General features: G+C 45.2%; 1 protein-coding gene across 7 annotated transcripts in view; it reads left to right on the plus strand.

Annotated features, from left to right (window-relative positions):
* GTF2IRD1 (GTF2I repeat domain containing 1) overlaps positions 1–18,581 on the plus strand; it is a 157,898-nt gene that overhangs the window by 33,122 nt on the left and 106,195 nt on the right. For 4 of the 7 annotated variants that reach the window (XM_068268527.1, XM_068268530.1, XM_068268529.1 and 1 more), the window contains exon 1: positions 15,157–15,325. The exons of 2 other annotated variants lie outside the window; for them this stretch is intronic. In XM_068268527.1, the coding sequence (XP_068124628.1) occupies positions 15,176–15,325 (150 nt within the window). In that variant the 5' untranslated portion in view covers positions 15,157–15,175. Of the gene's footprint in view, positions 1–10,797; positions 10,816–15,156; positions 15,326–18,581 lie in introns of those variants that run through there. One more of the 7 variants, XM_068268528.1, reaches the window with a different exon arrangement.

An 18,581-nucleotide genomic window follows, 5' to 3' on the forward strand; every position in this document is an offset into this window, starting at 1 on the left:
GGTACTTTATTGACAAATAACGACTCCAACCTCAGGTATCCAATAATTGATTCTGACTCCTTTAAAGTGTATACTGTATTTAGTTTGATGCTTCCGTTGCAGTATGGCTAAGGCTATTATATGAATACTTTACAGTACATACAGAAATCATGAAGGATCTTAGCTTTGACCAGAGATATATTTGAGTACATATTCAAGTGGGGTCAGGGTAAAAAATCCAGCCAAATCAATTTTTGCAGAAGATGATGCAGGCCCGGCCTGACAGTTTAAGAGGAAACAGAATGACCGATGCAGAGAATAAATAACCAGTATCATTTTTTTTCTTTCAGTACTTGCTTTTACATTTATAATATACACCAACACACATGGATATAGCTATAATGCATCAGTGCAGCTTTTGTGCTTCATAGTGGAATTCGAATAGTAATGGAAATTGTTTTTTTGTGGTCAGTAGAAGCAATACTTGTTTCAAATGGTTTTATATACTATCAGGGATGTAACTGGAGAGGAGCAGCAGGGGGGCCCAGAGCTGTTTTCAGGTTCCAACTACTAACTTTCCTTTCCTCTGATACAGGGGACTATACTTCAGATCAGGAGTTTAGGTGGATACACTTGTTATGGGTGTGAAGATCATGATGGTTGCACTAGTGTTATGACCCTTGTGAAATGGGGCCCCTGGCCGTGAAGGGCACCAAGGGTAGGCAAGGGAAGGGGTGTTAAAATTGGGGGGCGGCGGCATTAAAGTTTTGCTGGGGGGGCATAAATTGTAGTTACGCCACTGTATACAATAGTAAATACAACTTAGTGTGAAGGATTGCGGAATAGCCGCCGCGTGCTCTGACGGCGTGGCGACTACTTCCGCGTCCAGTCCGGCGGTTTACGCGCGCCGACATGTGTCTGATGTAGTACAGCCTTCTTGTGCACATAGGCTGAGGAATACACGCGCGCGCGCGGAGAGACAGAAGCTTTATGGGAAGCAGAGAGGGATCAGCTGACTCCCTTGGTCAGCTGATCTCAGGATGTATGCGGATTGGCTGGAGGGGACGGGGCGGCGCTGATCAGCGCTGCACTATATAACCACTCGTCCCTCAGTCTCATGTTGTCTGCCGTTGTGAATGCTATGTGTTGGCACACAGACCTCAGTCAGATCCCACAGTGTGTTGTAACCAGGAGGACCTGGGAATTCACACTGAGCTAGATTATTCTCGCATTGTTATGTTATGCTATAGACTAGTTCCAGGGTGTTGTGACTACGGACCTCACACTCAAGCCTAGGAAACTGTGTCAATGCTATGTTATGCTATAGACTAGTTCCAGGGTGTTGTGACTACGGACCTCACACCCAAGCCTAGGAAACTGTGTCAATGCTATGTTATGTTATAGACTAGTTCCAGGGTGTTGTGACTACGGACCTCACACCCAAGCCTAGGAAACTGTGTCAATGCTATGTTATGCTATAGACTAGTTCCAGGGTGTTGTGACTACGGACGTCACACCCAATCCTAGGAAACTGTGTCAATGCTATGTTATGCTATAGACTAGTTCCAGGGTGTTGTGACTACGGACCTCACACCCAAGCCTAGGAAACTGTGTCAATGCTATGTTATGCTATAGACTAGTTCCAGGGTGTTGTGACTTCGGACATCACACCCAATCCTAGGAAACTGTGTCAATGCTATGTTATGCTATAGACTAGTTCCAGGGTGTTGTGACTACGGACCTCACACCCAAGCCTAGGAAACTGTGTCAATGCTATGTTATGTTATAGACTAGTTCCAGGGTGTTGTGACTACGGACCTCACACCCAAGCCTAGGAAACTGTGTCAATGCTATGTTATGTTATAGACTAGTTCCAGGGTGTTGTGACTACGGACCTCACACCCAAGCGTAGGAAACTGTGTCAATGCTATGTTATGCTATAGACTAGTTCCAGGGTGTTGTGACTACGGACATCACACCCAATCCTAGGAAACTGTGTCAATGCTATGTTATGCTATAGACTAGTTCCAGGGTGTTGTAAATACGGACCTCACACCCAATCCTAGGAAACTGTGTCAATGCTATGTTATGCTATAGACTAGTTCCAGGGTGTTGTGACTACGGACCTCACACCCAAGCCTAGGAAACTGTGTCAATGTTATGTTATGCTATAGACTAGTTCCAGGGTGTTGTGACTACGGACCTCACACCCAAGACTAGCATTGTGTATTTATTACTTTAGCCCGCCTCCAGGGTGTAGAGAGCTAGTATCTCTCATCCAGTTAGGGCAAGTCTGTTCATCTTAGCAGCAGGGCATCCTGCAACCAAGCCTAGGCCCCTCTCCTAGGGAGCCTTTACGCTATAGGGATTTACCCACAGTCTGGGGTGAATTCCCTTCTTCTTCTACCTCCAGCTCCTCTGGTGGTCCTTACTCAAAGTGGTACTGTTACACCAAACACTCATATCTCAGGTGTCCAGAGGTTAGCAATATATCTGATTATTGGTGATACTGCAGATCATCAATAATCAGGTATATATCTGCATTCTTGGTGATACTGCAGATCACCAATAATCAGATTCTCTCTGCGTGCTGACACCGATCGTTACACTTAGACTGTGCTTATGCAAAGTATTAAATGAAACATACAGTATGGCATAGCATAACATATAAAAGAAAAACTTGGTTCCCTATTCTATATTAAACTCAGAAGACATCCCTTCTTACAGTACAGCGGTGCTGGGAGATGCCATTGCATGGGTATGTTATACCATTAAGTTCCATCAAGTTTATTTAGTAACCTCTTTAATGATGAAAATGATCTCTCCTTAGCATAGTCACGAAATCGCACAAAGAGAAACTCAGTTTTGTGTCTTAGTCATATCTACTGGAATTATTGATAACAGAATGATCTGTTAATCTGCTGCTGTAGTGTGGCAGTGTAAGTGATAAGCCTTCAGAGCAAAATAAAACCTATTAACCTTTTTAATCACTTTTTTTTTCTCAAACTGTGGTTTGTCCTTAGTTTTTGTGGTTTGGGTAATTTGTTGAAGAGTGAAATATTTTACTATAGTTCCACTTAAACAGCAAAAGATGGTCATGAAAAATGCATACATTTGAATGGTGAGCTAGAGAGAATTTTGTCCTGTGGTCATCTTAGATGATATAGCTGGTGTCCATACATTGTATTTTGGTAGATTTGATTAATGACATAGCCTCTGAGGAAGGGACTTTTTGAGCCAAAAAATGTAAAGTAGAAACGGTTGTTCCTTATACACATGATAGATAACCCTCGGTCGAGGGAAGAGGCGCTGTCTAGGCTGAGAATCTAGTATGTGTATGATGGATTGCTAAATGTCGAGCAATGAATGAGCACACGGTGTTCATGGTTACAAGCTCGATCGTGCGCCAACCCAGCTCCATATGTGTTGTGACAGGTACAGGGCATAAATACTGTAAGAAAAGTGAGTGATGGAGTTGCACAGTGTAACAAATAGATATACATTTCTAGAACAACTGTTTTTGTACTTGTTATTATCTGTAAAGACTTCCTCCTTTTTTTTCCTTTGTGTTATTTTTTTTGCATTAGTTCCTGTCTGGCTAATTTTATTGTTGTCTGTCTATGCATTTACTATATATGGTGTATTTTTGTTATTTTGTATTATGCAGTAGTGTCAGCTTCCAAAATATCCTTATATTGTGTCCCAACCTTCCTGTATCCCTGTATTTTTACCTAGCTTTTCAGGGTTCCTGTGTCCTCATTTTGCACTTCAGCATTCCAGTAACTCCAGTACTGTTTTTTAGATGTCCAGTGCCTCCATAGTTAGACCCAGCATTTCATTGTCCCCTGTATTGTGTCCCATCATTTCAGTGCCCCTTGTACTGTGTCTCTGCTTTCCTATGCCCTCATAGTGTGCCTCTGCTTTCCAGTACCCCATAGTGTGTCCCTGCTTTCCAGTGCCCTATACTGTGTTCCAGGATTTTAGTCCCCTGTACTGTGTCCTAGCTTTCCAGTGTCCTCTTAGTATGTCCATCCAGTGTGTCTCAACATTTCATTGTCTCTTGTACTTTGTCCTGAATGCTGGGACGAACTACGGGGGCACTGGAAGGCAAAGACACCCTGTGAGGAACTAGACAGCTAGGATACATTAATAACGACCAGCTAACGCCGATAGGCAGCGGCTGGTCGTTTGAAGATTTCCAATGGCCGTACCATGTCAGTTCACGGACGGTGTCTCCGTGAATAGCCTGCGAGCCTCCGTTCGCGGCTCGCAGGCTAATTGTAAACACGCGGGGAAGAAATCCCCGCTGTTTACATCAATACAGCGCTGCTGCACAGCAGCGCTGTAAAGGAGATCGGTGATCCCCGGCCTCTGATTGGCCGGGGATCACCGCCGTCTGAAAGGCTAAAGCCTATTGGAGGCGGTACAGGATGGATCGCCGTCCTATGCCGCCCAGATCCAGAGGGAGAGGGAGGTTAGGGGAGGGAGCGCGCAATATCGCTGCGGAGCGGGGCTTTGAGGAGCCCCCCCAGCGCTTGGCCACAGGGAGTGGCGGCGATCAGACCCCCCCAGCAGGTCATCTCCCTAGTGGGGAAAAAAGGGGGGGAAGTCTGATCTCCCTGCCTTTAACACAATCTGTGCTGTGGGCTGGAGAGCCCACGCAGCACAGATCACAGTGCACAGCCCCAGTCCTGAAGTGGTTAAAGGGGACATTACAATAATGTTGCAGAGGCACTGTAAAGCAAGGCACGCTATGAGTTTTTACCAGGTCCCACCTTCCAGGGTTCTTATATTATATATTGACTCTAGCATCCTTTGAATTGTATCACTAGCGTTCTCGTGCCTTGGAACTGTGTACCAACTTTCCAGAGCCACATTTAGGCCTGGAACCCACTAGCAGCACTTTTCTAAGCCTCTTCTGAGCACTTGTGATTTGAAAGCTCTTAATAGTGTAATGCGATGGGTGTTATCCCACTTGAGGGATATGATTTGTAAAAATTCCCCCATAGCATTGCATTAGCAAGAGCATTACAAATCACTGGTGCTTAGAAAGTGCTGCTAGTGGGTCCCAGGCGTTAGTGTCCCAATTTCCCAGTGCTGTCACAGCTTTTCAGGGCTCTGAGTTGTGTCTCAGATACAAATTTCCAGAGCTCCTTCAAGTGTGCCCCCAGCTTTCCAGTGCTCCCTCCAAATTCATAGTGCCGGGAAAGTTTTTGCTAAGGTATAGCAAAAGTTTATCTTAAACTATTTATACTACTAATTCCAGTGTCTGCACTGAAGGAAGTGTTTTCTGAAGACTTTTTTTATTCCTGCAAATCAGTTGTTTATCAGCTTTGCCATGATACCATATATTTCTTTCAAGGCAGCCCATTTGTTACAGCAATGAGTCAATGTGAACTGGGCTGACGGTTGAATCAGGTGACAGTTGGATCAGTAACCACATTGCTGCAGATGTCTTACAAGCATGTGATAAGAAAGCCACAAAAGTAAACCTAACTTCAGCTGCCCTGCTTTTTCATAGGCACATTAATGTGGCTTATACAGCTTTCTGATAGTTGTGTATGACATAAAATAGCACTTCTTGAGAAAGGAAATTGAAGTTTGTGTATATTTCTATCTTTTTAAAAGAATATTTTTATTGTCATTTCTTACCATAAAAATAGAATAACAACAATAACATTTAGTGGCAGGGTGCAAGCCGCAGTGACATTTTAGGTAGTCTGGGTATACTGCAACATTGATATTTAGTGCAATACAAAATAAATGCATTAGAAAGCAGTACACATTCTTATCAACTAACGTATAACTGAGTTTAGTATTTCTTTAAGTGTTGATTTAACGTACAGCACGAGTACATACTGACTTATTTATTAAGACTGATCCTACCAATGGACATTAAACAAGACCAATAGGTTCAACAGCTGTATGATCATTTATGGCATGACACACTGACCCAACCAAAGTGTTTGTTTTAGACTTCCCCATTATCCCACCTTCCCCCAATCCAGTGACCCTGTATTTAAAGAGGAACTCCAGTGAACATTTTACTGCTGGTAAGTGATGTAGCTGCTGCATGGTTTTTGGCAGTTGGAAACAGCTGTAAACAGCTATTTCCCACAATGGCTATCATTCATAAAGCATTTCCGCATGCGTAAATGCTTAAAACAGCTGACTTTACCGACCACTTAGCAAAGTCAGCATTCATAAAGGCTCTTTTCGCATGAAAAAATGACACTACCGAGCAGAGTGATAAATCACCACCTTGTGCGGTAATTATCGGAACAAATGTAGCAAAATGTTAATTCATAAAGATCACCGCAAGCGGTGTGAGGTCGGGAAGTACCGCTCCCTCTGATGTGGTGATACCAATGTAAGTGAATGGAGACACACAGACCTCCCAGGCAGCTGCAGCAGAGCAGAACACGGAGAAATGTATCAACTCGGCAGCTTCCGTGTCTCCGCAAGCCTACCGCCTGCCTACCGCCAGCCTAGTTCGGGGAATCTCCGCACTGCTACCGCACATGGATACTTTTTTATGAATGCCCACCCAGAAGTCTAAAACACCGCCAGCGGTGTTTTCCCGCACTGATTCTCCATACCGACAGCACTTTCATGAATGATAGCCAATGTAACGAGATTCACAGACAGGAAACTGCCAAAAGTTCGAACTTTTCTTGTTGGAGGGGTTACCTGTGGGAGGGGTTTCACCACAATATCAGTCACACTGCTCCCCCTGATGGTCTGTTTGCGAAAAGTTATAGATTTCTCATGTGAAAGGGGGTATCAGCTACTTTTGGTCGGAGTTTCTCTGTAAGAAGTGTAGTCACCATGACCACACACCCATAACAAGTGTGGTCTCACAACAATACCTGCTCTGGAGGGGAATAGGCAGCCCCTTTAGCAGGAAGAGTAAGGGGTTTAGCCCCCCCCCCCCCCCCCCCATACACACACAAACAAACCAGGGTCTCTTTGCGGCTGCAGGTGTTGCTTCCCCTATAGTAACACCTCTGTTAGCCAGTTGATCATTCCCTTGATATTATGCATGTCTTCAGAATTTGGAGTAATCTACGTGATAATCACCCAGTTTTATCACCTTCCCCCAGATTGGGAGATGACCATCATCTGTCTGGGCATGCTAAAATTCCCATGTAGGACTCAACCCTAGGCAGGATTATTCCAAACTTCTTTTATTTCATCAAATAGCAGTGATACAGCATAACAAATTAGCACAACATTTCGGGCCTGTCGCCCTTTGTCAAGTGCTTGACAAAGGCGATTTGTGCATGCCTGGACTTGATTTTGCGAGTTGTGATGGTCATCAGGGCCGGGCTGAGGCATAGGCTGGAGAGGCTCCAGCCTCAGGGCGCAGTGTAGGAGGGGGCGCACAATTCATTCAGCTGTCATTCCTAATTGTGTATGAAGCAGAAATAAATAAGAAAAGGGGATGCATAGCAGTGACTGCAAGGCAGATAACTAGATATTAAGGTGTTGGGGAGGTTGTGGGCCCTGTGGCCCTCTTAGTCTAATAGCAATCAGTGTGTGACAGCTGGGGTGGGAGGGATGAAGGGGCGCACTTTGGTGTCTCAGCCTTGGGTGCTGGAGGACCTTGTCCCTGCTCTGATGGTCATCTCTTCCCACCAGGACTCCCCGTGATATTTGTGTGCACGTCCCTGAGGCTGGTGGACTCCATACACATCATCCATCTAGCACAGACAGTGAGCAAAGTGTAACAACACAGCACAGTCAAATCATTTTCTTTGGATGTACATTACTTAAAGGGAAACTTAACTGAACGGGGGGTAAAGAGTTTTACTTACCTGGGGCTATTGCCAGCCCCCTGCAGCAGTCCTGTGCCCTCGGCGCCGCTCTGGAATCCTCTGGTCCCCCGCTGTCACTTAGTTTCGATTTTGACGACTCACCAGTTGCCGGCCGCCATGCGTATTATTGGACGCATTCACCAATGCAATTAGCGCTATTGCGGACCGCAACGCGTACAAAAATACGCGTTGCCGCATATCTACGCGTGCGGAATGCGGCAACGCGTATTTTTGTACGCGTTGCGGTCCGCAATAGCGCTAATTGCATTGGTGAATGCGTCCAATAATACGCATGGCGGCCGGCGACTGGTGAGTCGTCAAAATCGAAACTAAGTGACAGTGGGGGACCAGAGGATTCCAGAGCGGCGCCGAGGGCACAGGACTGCTGCAGGGGGCTGGTAATAGCCCCAGGTAAGTAAAACTCTTTACCCCCCGTCCAGTTAAGGTTCCCTTTAAAGTATGATTAGCTGCTATAAGTTTTTAATACTACTTTGCATGTCTTTCTGTGAGATGTATGTAGATTGAAAAAGCAATTGGAGCAAACTGATGCGAGGCTTGTTAATCCTTAGTTAATTCATTAATAAAAGTATGGCCCTGGTAGAAATAAAGAAGTGAAAATGTACATGTGCATAAACATACTTTATGAATATAGAAGATATACAGAACACTGTAAATAAATTGTCGTTGTTATATATTTTTGTATACTCTGAAAACTGACAAATGAACAATTCAAATAAGTTGGTGTGATTGAACATGTATAGCAACATATAATTGTATATGTAGGTGTGTATATTACAATAAAAGCAAACTGATGTCAAAGATACAACAAAAATATGGCACTGTCCAAACTGACTGTCCTGACAAATACTTATCAAAATTAGAAGTACTGGTACACCAGTGGCTATATAATGCAAAACGGCAATTTCTATTGATCCCTACATAAAGTTTATTTACACTAGGCCATATTCTTCAATCCAGTGTCTACAGAACAAGCCACTTCAAATTTTGTCTATTGCCTATTTACAAAATTTGAAGTGGCATGAGGGATGTGGCCTGGTGTAATTGAGCCTTTACATACGGATCAATAAAATGCATGATATACCCACCGGTGCACCAGTTCTTACAATTTTGATACAATTTGGTGCGGTGATTACCTTGGTACAACCTCCTTTTGGGGAATTCTGAAATAATATGTATTGAGCTGACAAATAATGATGTCAGAACATTGTACTTTAAGAATATGTCTTACTGTACCTACTATCAACGGCAATGATGATGCTAACTTGTATTGTTTTTGGAAATAAAATGATAAAAATTCTTTGTTGGAAAAAAAAGAATATGCCACGGTGTTAGAACATTAAAGCGGATCCGAGATGAAAAACAAACTATAACAAGTAACTTGTCTATATATCTTATTTAAAGTTTAGATAGTTTACACAGCAAATCTAGCTGCAAACAGATTTAATAGAAAATGATTATTTCTTCCTGTTATACAATGATAGCAGCCATGTTGTTTGTAAACATTACACAGAGGCAGGCTTATCTGCACCATCAGCACTCAGACTGTGAAAAAACCTAATACCCCCTCCTCCCCTTTGCCTCTGAAATCAATGGCTAGTAACACCTCCTCCTCCCCCTGCCCAGACTGAGCTACTGCCAAGGCTCTCTGAAAACCTGTGGGTGTGATTTATTTAGTTTATAGGGAATTAGAGTATTAAAACAAAAAAGTATTTGGCTTGAGGAATGCCCTATAAACAGTAGGAAAGGAACACAATTATGCAATGAGTAAAAGTTCACCTCGGATCCACTTTAAAGTACATCATAAGGTTAGGATAGTGTAAAGTCAGAATATAGCACTGTCACAGCAAGAGTCATTGTAGGAAGAAGGCATGATCAGGCACTTGAGTTTGGAAGATGGCAATACAGAGTGCGTCATTCTAACGAAATAGGTAATTTAGGTGTCTGCAATGTTCCGGTAAAATGGGTGCCTCAATAGACCACAATGTCAGTTGCGGCTATTGTGGCACCCAGGGGGTAATTTGGGAATCTGCAGTGCTCAATAAATAGGGATTTTATGTGGCACAAGTATCAGCGGAGGGTTTTTTATATTGGTGAAGGCGGCACAGATTTTGGCAGATAATTCCGGCAGGGTGTAGGGGTGTGTGTAGGGTTAGGCAAAGATGAGAATAGGGTTAGGCTTAGCGATAGTGAAATATCTGTAAAAATTACTGTCACAGGTGCCCTAGTGGCTGACCGCACTTAGCCTTCTAAACGGTGCCAGCGCACGGATCGTGCAAACTCTGGTCGCAGTCAATGCGCAGGAACCGTTAAGAATTAGCCGCAGACAACTCAGAAGGGAGCCTGTGAGACACAGGTAATTACATTGTCACCCACTGGTTCAGAGTAAACTGCTACCACCGCGGTTACCATGGGACCGTGGAGCCCACTAACTGACTGACTAGTCCTGAGAATAAAACGGTTAAACACACGGTATTCTGTCTAGCCAACAACAAACAAACAGTAGCGTATCTTCAGAGACCCGGGATCAGTTCTGTGTGTGCTGATAAGCAGGGTAGCGGACAGTGAATGACTTGGAGAAAGTCGTTTATTCACGCAATATAAATAATTAATATATACAGACAATTATTAAAATCACAATTATTAAGACAGTAATAGCCAGTATGAAATAAAAAGGGAGAAAATACTTATGGTTTGTGGAAATATGTCCTTGTGGGGAAATCATAAAGTTCTTGGTTTCAATCAAAGTTCAGCAGAATTCTTTGTTCCAGGTTACAGAAGAGATGGCCAATCAAGATGGCCGCCAACACATGTGTCCTTTGTTTCAGAGCTTCATTCAAAGTTCAGCAAAATGGCCACCAGCCCTATGTCCTCTGAGCTGGCAGCAGGATGTTCTCATATGGATGGAATGGGAGGACTCCTTTCCCAGGCAGCTTATTCACTTTTAATGGAGCTGAGATCAGAGGCCGGCTTCCAGAGTCGGCCCCCAGGCCGGACTATGGTAATCACATCTGGGAAGGGGCTTAAGCAACCTCATAATCATGACATGTTCCCTAGGCAGACCTGCGCGGCTGGCACACAAATAATAATTACATATTCTCGATCCCCAGAACCTACCGATTAATATGATATCAAACTTGGGCATGTTTGCATGCCCGGTTAAAAAACAGTGGAATTCCCAGAGATCTGGTTATGCCAGTGGCCCAAATTTAATATCAAAACACTCACAAGATCCGGACCAGCAGAATGATATAACTTCCACATTTCTCACCTGAACGGTATTGCTTAAACATGCTCAAAATCCTAAACTCCATGCTTCTCATGTGGCTCCGGCCAGTCTGAGCAGAGCAGATTTTTGACTAGCCCCCTGCTGGGAGCTCATCCTGTCTTTCCCAAAAGGCAGAGTGAGTTCTCTGCTGGCTAATTAACATCTAGGTGTCACCTGGTTCCCAGAACAGAAAGGGGAATTGTGCCTTCCACAGGAATATGTCCAAGCTAATTAACACCTCCCCCCAGGCTTTCACTCAGCTAAGACAGATCCCCCAGCTGTTCCTAGGCAGGGGGATACTACACATCAAATCTTGGTTCTATTGATCTGAAGCACAATCGATGCAGGGAATCGAGTGCGATCGTTCTTTTCTTCACGGGCGGTTCCAGGACGCGCCTGCGGCCCCGCAACCGTCCGTGACAGCCCTCCCCCTTGTCTGCGGCTTAGCCACACATCCGCAAGATGTGTGGTGGCGCCGCTAACCTGGCTGACGGGCCTCGAGTTGCCGGTACGGCGGGAAAACCTATTGGAGCCTGTGGCTCGGTTCCCCGGGACCGGTTGCGGTCTGCTACCCTCAGGGTTGACCAGACATGGACCGTTCTGGACAGGGCGTTTGCGCCACTGCAGTCGGACGTGGTGTCTGCCGGGACTGCTGACAACGGGCAGTGGGTTGGTTAGGTCAACAGCCAGCCCACGCAGGGTTCCCCTGCTAAGTGGCTGTGGACCTAAGGGAACCCCGCGGGAATCCCTGGACCTTCCCAGCTCCTGACAGACGACACATGCCCTGCAGTAGTTTGCTACATCCCTGTTCATCCGGGGCCAATAAAACTGGTTCCGAATACCGGCAAGTGTCTTGCGGACACCCGAGTGCCCTGTCAGAGGATTACCATGTGCGGATTTCAGCACATGTCCCCTGAACGCACTCGGGACCACAAGCCATTTGGTATTCACGTGGGATCTACCTGTAGGGGGCTGTACAGACTCACTGTACAGTCTCCCACCTTCCCAGTACACCTTGAAAGCGGCCCCGTCTGCGAGGGGCTCAGCGGCTTGCTGCCTGAGCATCTCCAGGCTTGGGTCGCTTTGTAGTGCTGCTGTGATTACAGCGCTGTCAGTTTCAGCCAACTGGCTCATGTCACACGAGGCCAACGGCTGAAAGGTCTCATCCCTGCGGTCAGAGGAGGGGGAGGAGGCCGGAACCCCCTCCACCTGTTCTGAGCTCGGGTTCTGAGCAGTGCAGCTGCGCGGTACTGCTAGCACAGGTACACTGTCAGAATGGCACAGACGGACATTACTCAAATCATCATTGCATGCAGTAATGACATTGACAGGTATAGACATTTTTTCATTACAGACAGGTTGTACAGTAAACTCAGGTACAGTTACAGCATCATCACAACAGACAGTCTGTACATCAAACTCAGGTGCCTTTGAAGCAGGCACTATTGAACCTGGTACCCTTGAACTGGGCACATTCAACCCACCTCCCCCTGGTGCTCCCCCAAGTGTATAAAGTACCTGGTGGTGGGTGGAGAGTCCGTCTCCTTCCGTGAGCGACAAGGCGGTTGTGGCAGGTTCATAGTAGGACACAAGCTTGCCCAAATCAGTCCCCAGCAACACAGGGACTGGGAGATCCTTCATAACCCCAACAACCCTTTCTTGGATTCCTCCTACTCCCCAATCCAGCTCCACTCTTGCGTGGGCTATGTGAAAAAGGGTGCCCTCTACTCCAGTAAGGGCAAGGGATCGGCTGGAGCTGATGCTCTCCTTTGGCACAAGGTGTGAGTGAACTAACGTGATGTCAGCTCCGGTGTCTCGAAATCCGGTGACAACTTTGCCATTCACTCTAACAAGTTGCTGCTGGTCGGTTCGGTCGCGGATCTCCTTTCCGCGGGCAAACAGGACAAAATCTGGTGATCCAGGCTGTGGTTCGCTGGCGGGTTGCCTCTGCTGTGGATGAGGTACAGGTGATGCAGATGATCCAGGTGCTGGTGGTGTCTGTCTTCGCTCCGGACAATCGAATTTCATGTGTCCGGGCTGGCGGCAGTAGTGACAGGTGACCTCTCCAGGCGCTGCAGGCCTGGGTGCAGCAGCTGCGCTGGGTGGCCTCTGTGGCGGACGGCTCACAGGGGCAGGAGGGTCTGCCGAGGTATTGGGCTGACCTCCTCTCCAGCTGGATGGGACAGTTCTGCGGGTATCAGCCACCCGGGTAGTTGCAAAAGTCTCAGCAAGGTCTGCAGCGACAGTGGCTGAAGCCGGCCTGCGTTCTAACACAAACTGTCGTACATCAGCAGGGCAAATGTTCAGAAATTGTTCGAGGACTATCAAGTCCTCCAGGACACCATAAGACCCTTTGGTGAGGCCTAGAGTCCACTGGCGTAGTGTGGTGAGCAAGCTGCTGACCACATCTCGGTACGAATCAGAAGGCTTTTTCTGCCAGGCCCTGAACTTTTTCCGATAGGCTTCTGGCGTCAGCTGGTACTTAGTAATGATAGCGTCTTTTATAGCAGCATAATCATTATCCTTCTCCGCAGGCAATTCTGCGAAGGCATCAAGCGCTTTGTAGCGCAGCAAAGGTGTCAGATGTCTGGCCCACTGGTCTTGGGACAGACGATACTGACGGCATGCTTTTTCAAAAGACCGCAAAAACAAGTCAATGTCTGTGTCTTTTTCAATATTAGCAAATTTAAATTTTGCACTTACGGGTGGTGCAGCTCCTTCAGCAGGGAGGCTGGGCGGTGAACTCCGGCTGGCCTGTTGAACCTTTGCCATGTTGAGCTCATGCTGTCGTCTCTCCCGCGCCTCTTCGGCATCCCTCTCCGCGTGGCGTTCCTCAGCCGCCTTGCGTTCTGCAGATTGGCGCTCCTCACGCATGTACTGCAGGTACTTATCCAGGTCAGTGTCCATCAGCTTTCGTAATGCCTGCTGCATTAGCGGATCAGTACAACCGGATAGTCCAGTACTGGTCGGTTCCAGGCGAGTACTTTCAGAAACTCTGGGATTGGGGTCCATACTGACAGTCTCTGGCGTAACTGTTGCAACAGGTCCCGCAGGATGCTCAACCTCTGTACGCCTAGGATCTTCAGCCTCTGGTTCCCCTCGATTGTCAGATGGGCTGGTATCCACCTCAGCGGACACTCCCGGCTCCCGCAGTTGCTGGGTATCCCATCTGGACAAGTCTGCTATCAGGTCCTGTTGTTTCCTGCGGCCGACGTCAATGCCTCTCGCTTGGCAAAGATTTAGCAGGTCCGACAGGCACATGTTCTGGTAATTCCCGGACATTTCCATGCCAAATAAAATAAAACTTTTGGGGAGGGGTACTGGCTACACAGTCTCTCTGTATATATAAAAAATATATTGCCTTCCAGCTACACCAACGAATTAGTTCGTTTCTTGATAGCGCTAGCGCTATCTTAGATACTTTCAGCACAACACAGGTCCCAACCGCTGCCTAACACTGTCACAGGAGCCCTAGTGGCTGACCGCACTTAGCCTTCTAAACGGTGCCAGCGCACGGATCGTGCGAACTCTGGTCGCAGTCAATGCGCAGGAACCGTTAAGAATTAGCCGCAGACAACTCAGAAGGGAGCCTGTGAGACACGGGTAATTACAACGTCACCCACTGGTTCAGAGTAAACTGCCACCACCGCGGTTACCATGGGACCGTGGAGCTCACTAACTGACTGACTAGTCCTGCGAATAAAACGGTTAAACACACGGTATTCTGTCTAGCCAACAACAAACAAACAGTATCTTCAGAGACCCGGAAACAGTTCTGTGTGTGCTGATAAGCAGGGTAGCGGACAGTGAATGACTTGGAGAAAGTCGTTTATTCACGCAATATAAATAATTAATATATACAGACAATTATTAAAATCACAATTATTAAGACAGTAATAGCCAGTATGAAATAAAAAGGGAGAAAATACTTATGGTTTGTGGAAATATGTCCTTGTGGGGAAATCATAAAGTTCTTGGTTTCAATCAAAGTTCAGCAGAATTCTTTGTTCCAGGTTACAGAAGAGATGGCCAATCAAGATGGCCGCCAACACATGTGTCCTTTGTTTCAGAGCTTCATTCAAAGTTCAGCAAAATGGCCACCAGCCCTATGTCCTCTGAGCTGGCAGCAGGATGTTCTCATATGGATGGAATGGGAGGACTCCTTTCCCAGGCAGCTTATTCACTTTTAATGGAGCTGAGATCAGAGGCGGGCTTCCAGAGTCGGCCCCCAGGCCGAAATATGGTAATCACATCTGGGCAGGGGCTTTAGCAACCTCATAATCATGACATGTTCCCTAGGCAGACCTGCGCGGCCGGCACACAAATAATAATTACATATTCTCGATCCCCAGAACCTACCGATTAATATGATATCAAACTTGGGCATGTTTGCATGCCCGGTTAAAAAACGGTGGAATTCCCAGAGATCTGGTTATGCCAGTGGCCCAAATTTAATATCAAAACACTCACAAGATCCGGACCAGCAGAATGATATAACTTCCACATTTCTCACCTGAACGGTATTGCTTAAACATGCTCAAAATCCTAAACTCCATGCTTCTCATGTGGCTCCGGCCAGTCTGAGCAGAGCAGATTTTTGACTAGCCCCCTGCTGGGAGCTCATCCTGTCATTCCCAAAAGGCAGAGTGAGTTCTCTGCTGGCTAATTAACATCTAGGTGTCACCTGGTTCCCAGAACAGAAAGGGGAATTGTGCCTTCCACAGGAATATGTCCAAGCTAATTAACACCTCCCCCCAGGCTTTCACTCAGCTAAGACAGATCCCCCAGCTGTTCCTAGGCAGGGGGATACTACACATCAAATCTTGGTTCTATTGATCTGAAGCGCAATCGATGCAGGGAATCGAGTGCGATCGTTCTTTTCTTCACGGGCGGTTCCAGGACGCGCCTGCGGCCCCGCAACCGTCCGTGACAATTACCAATATTCTACTTTTGTATTACCCATTGCCTGATATTTGAATGTCAGTAATTGTATCAGTATTCTACTTTCTGCCATTGCTGGTGATTAAATTACCATGGTACCTTTTTTACATGTATGACATTATCATTTCTACAATATGTTCACATGTCATAGAAATAACTACATCTTTAACATTAGATGGTTGAATTAGGTTGGAATGAGTTTGGTCACATCCATAATCTGTACATTGTCCTTGAGCTAAAGATAATACTTATAAATAGAGTCCAGTATCGATATACCTGGCTTAACATGCCCATCAACATTCAAGAGTCTAATGAATATTTAATTTATCTAACTGGCAATAGGTTTTTAATCAAGAGGGATCTGTAGACTGGGTATGCATAGTAAATGGGAAATTAATTATTATTATACATCTTTTTTCATTATTTGCAAAAAAGGTGGCTTTTCTTGACTTTATAAATATGCAGCAAACCTGCACTTAACAATAGCCAATACAGCCTATTATCTAGCAAACAAAAAATAGCAATGACAAAAAACAATAGTGAAGCCAGTTCTCCTCTTGTGAGTTACTGCTTTCAAAGAATATAAGCTTAGTTACATGCCTTATTGTGTCTTAAAGCATGTACTTCAGGGTGTAGCCATGATTAAAATGTGGTGCTTTTATCTTCATTTACCCCAAAGAATATCATCATTTAAAAAAGGGAAAAAAACCTTCACAAAAGAGAATACTTTGTGCTGTGTTCATTATTACCGTAACCTTCAAAATGAAAGTCAGAACCCACTAGCCCCCAACACACACACACACACATCCTGACTTGATAAAGATCTTCCTGATAATGAGGTTTACTTGACAAGACTACAGAGCAAAGGGCTGCAGTGAAACATGCTCATTGATTCTGTCTTTAAGCCTCGGAAGGTTTCCACAGTGATTGTGTAGAAAATTGTTTCTCAGGCTCTGTTTTTATTTCTTGGCTAGGCGCTGTAACTTACAACTGTGTGTTGAAGGCTTCCAAGCACTTCAGATATGGAGGTTATTGCCAAGTTTAATTGTTTAGTTTCTTTTTCCAGTGGTTAATGTGTGGGAATATCTCTCAGCAGTTGTAGCGTTCATTGACCTCAGTCAAGGTACAAAGACTGTTGCTAGGTGCTGGTTTTGACGTGATTCCGAAACGCTTTACAAAAATACAGCTCATTACAGTTCATGTAATACACCCCATGTTGCAAAACTGGGTGAAATATACTGACAAAGGTATAGCAATACAATTTCTCACACTTCACTTTTTGCTACTGGTACCTGCTTGTTAGCTTAGCAGAAAGGTCCCTTTAGTAATCCAAATATTTAGGGCCATATTAATTATATCACTACCTACATATCTGCAAATCTTTCACAAGGGTTATTCATTCAAGTTTTAAAGGTTCTTTAATCTGAGCTTTAGAAAAGTGAGGGTTTTCTACTCTAATAATGGGAACTTTGCATTATGGTTTTATACCACATGGTGCAGAATAAACAGTACCTGCCCTGAAGACTAACTCACCCCTCAAAACAATGCTTCTCAAAATAAAGCTACGTACACACACACATGTGATCGCTGTTGCTTACAAATATTGGAAATATATGACTCGGGCAACAGTTCAGGGCTCAATGCTGTACAGACTGTACAGACACATTACTAGCCTGAAGGCTAGTGACACATCCTGTTACTATGGAAAGGGACAGACTAACAGCATGTGGTGAACAATAGAGCAGTAAGGGTAAGGAGGGAGAACAATAGTGTCGGGTAGAGTTTGGCTAAGATGAATTGAAAGGCCGGATCTCGACCACATATCGGGGAGGGTTGGGGGCTGCCATATACACACTAGATTCTTGGCAGAGGCGGTCTTTAATGGCTGCCTTGGCTGAGTTTAATTCCTTTAAAGAGACAGAAAGAGTCTCAGCAGTGTCTACACAGTGGACTTTCAAGGTCGGGTTCAGCGTACTACAAAGCTAAAACTGATTTTTACTTGAATTACTTTTTTGAGGGAGGAAGGTGGAAATTCGAAAAGAATTTTAAAATGTTTGCATTATCCAGGCTTATCAAGCAAAGCTGCCCCAGAATAATGTTCGGGTCCATTTTAAAGCGTTTGTTTAGTGAGCACAAATTTTGAGTCATTTTGTATGTTTAGGTTATCACATGTTTAGTAGTTTTGTTTTTTTTACTTCTGTATGATATATTTTAATTTCAAATAAGAGTGAGGAAGGGTAATAACGTCTTTGCATTTGTAATCGCTGCCTGTATTCCCATTGTCTCACTTCACTTATCTGCAACACGATAGGCCTTTATTTGAGCCCATGGTGTCACCAGGAAAGGAACCTTTTGTCATCATGTTCTCCAGTATCAAATCAAATCATCCTGTGTGATAAATGCTTTATCATTAGCATTTTTCGCATTACCCCACACGTAACCATACCAACGTGCATATTAAACTGGTATCACACATCATGATAATGGGTTAACAACTGGTGCATCCCCCGCGCCAGGAATGGTAAATTTGTTGTAAACTCCCTGCGCATGGCAACCTT

This window comes from Hyperolius riggenbachi, chromosome 2 (genome assembly GCF_040937935.1).
Source record: "Hyperolius riggenbachi isolate aHypRig1 chromosome 2, aHypRig1.pri, whole genome shotgun sequence".
Taxonomy (NCBI): domain Eukaryota; kingdom Metazoa; phylum Chordata; class Amphibia; order Anura; family Hyperoliidae; genus Hyperolius; species Hyperolius riggenbachi.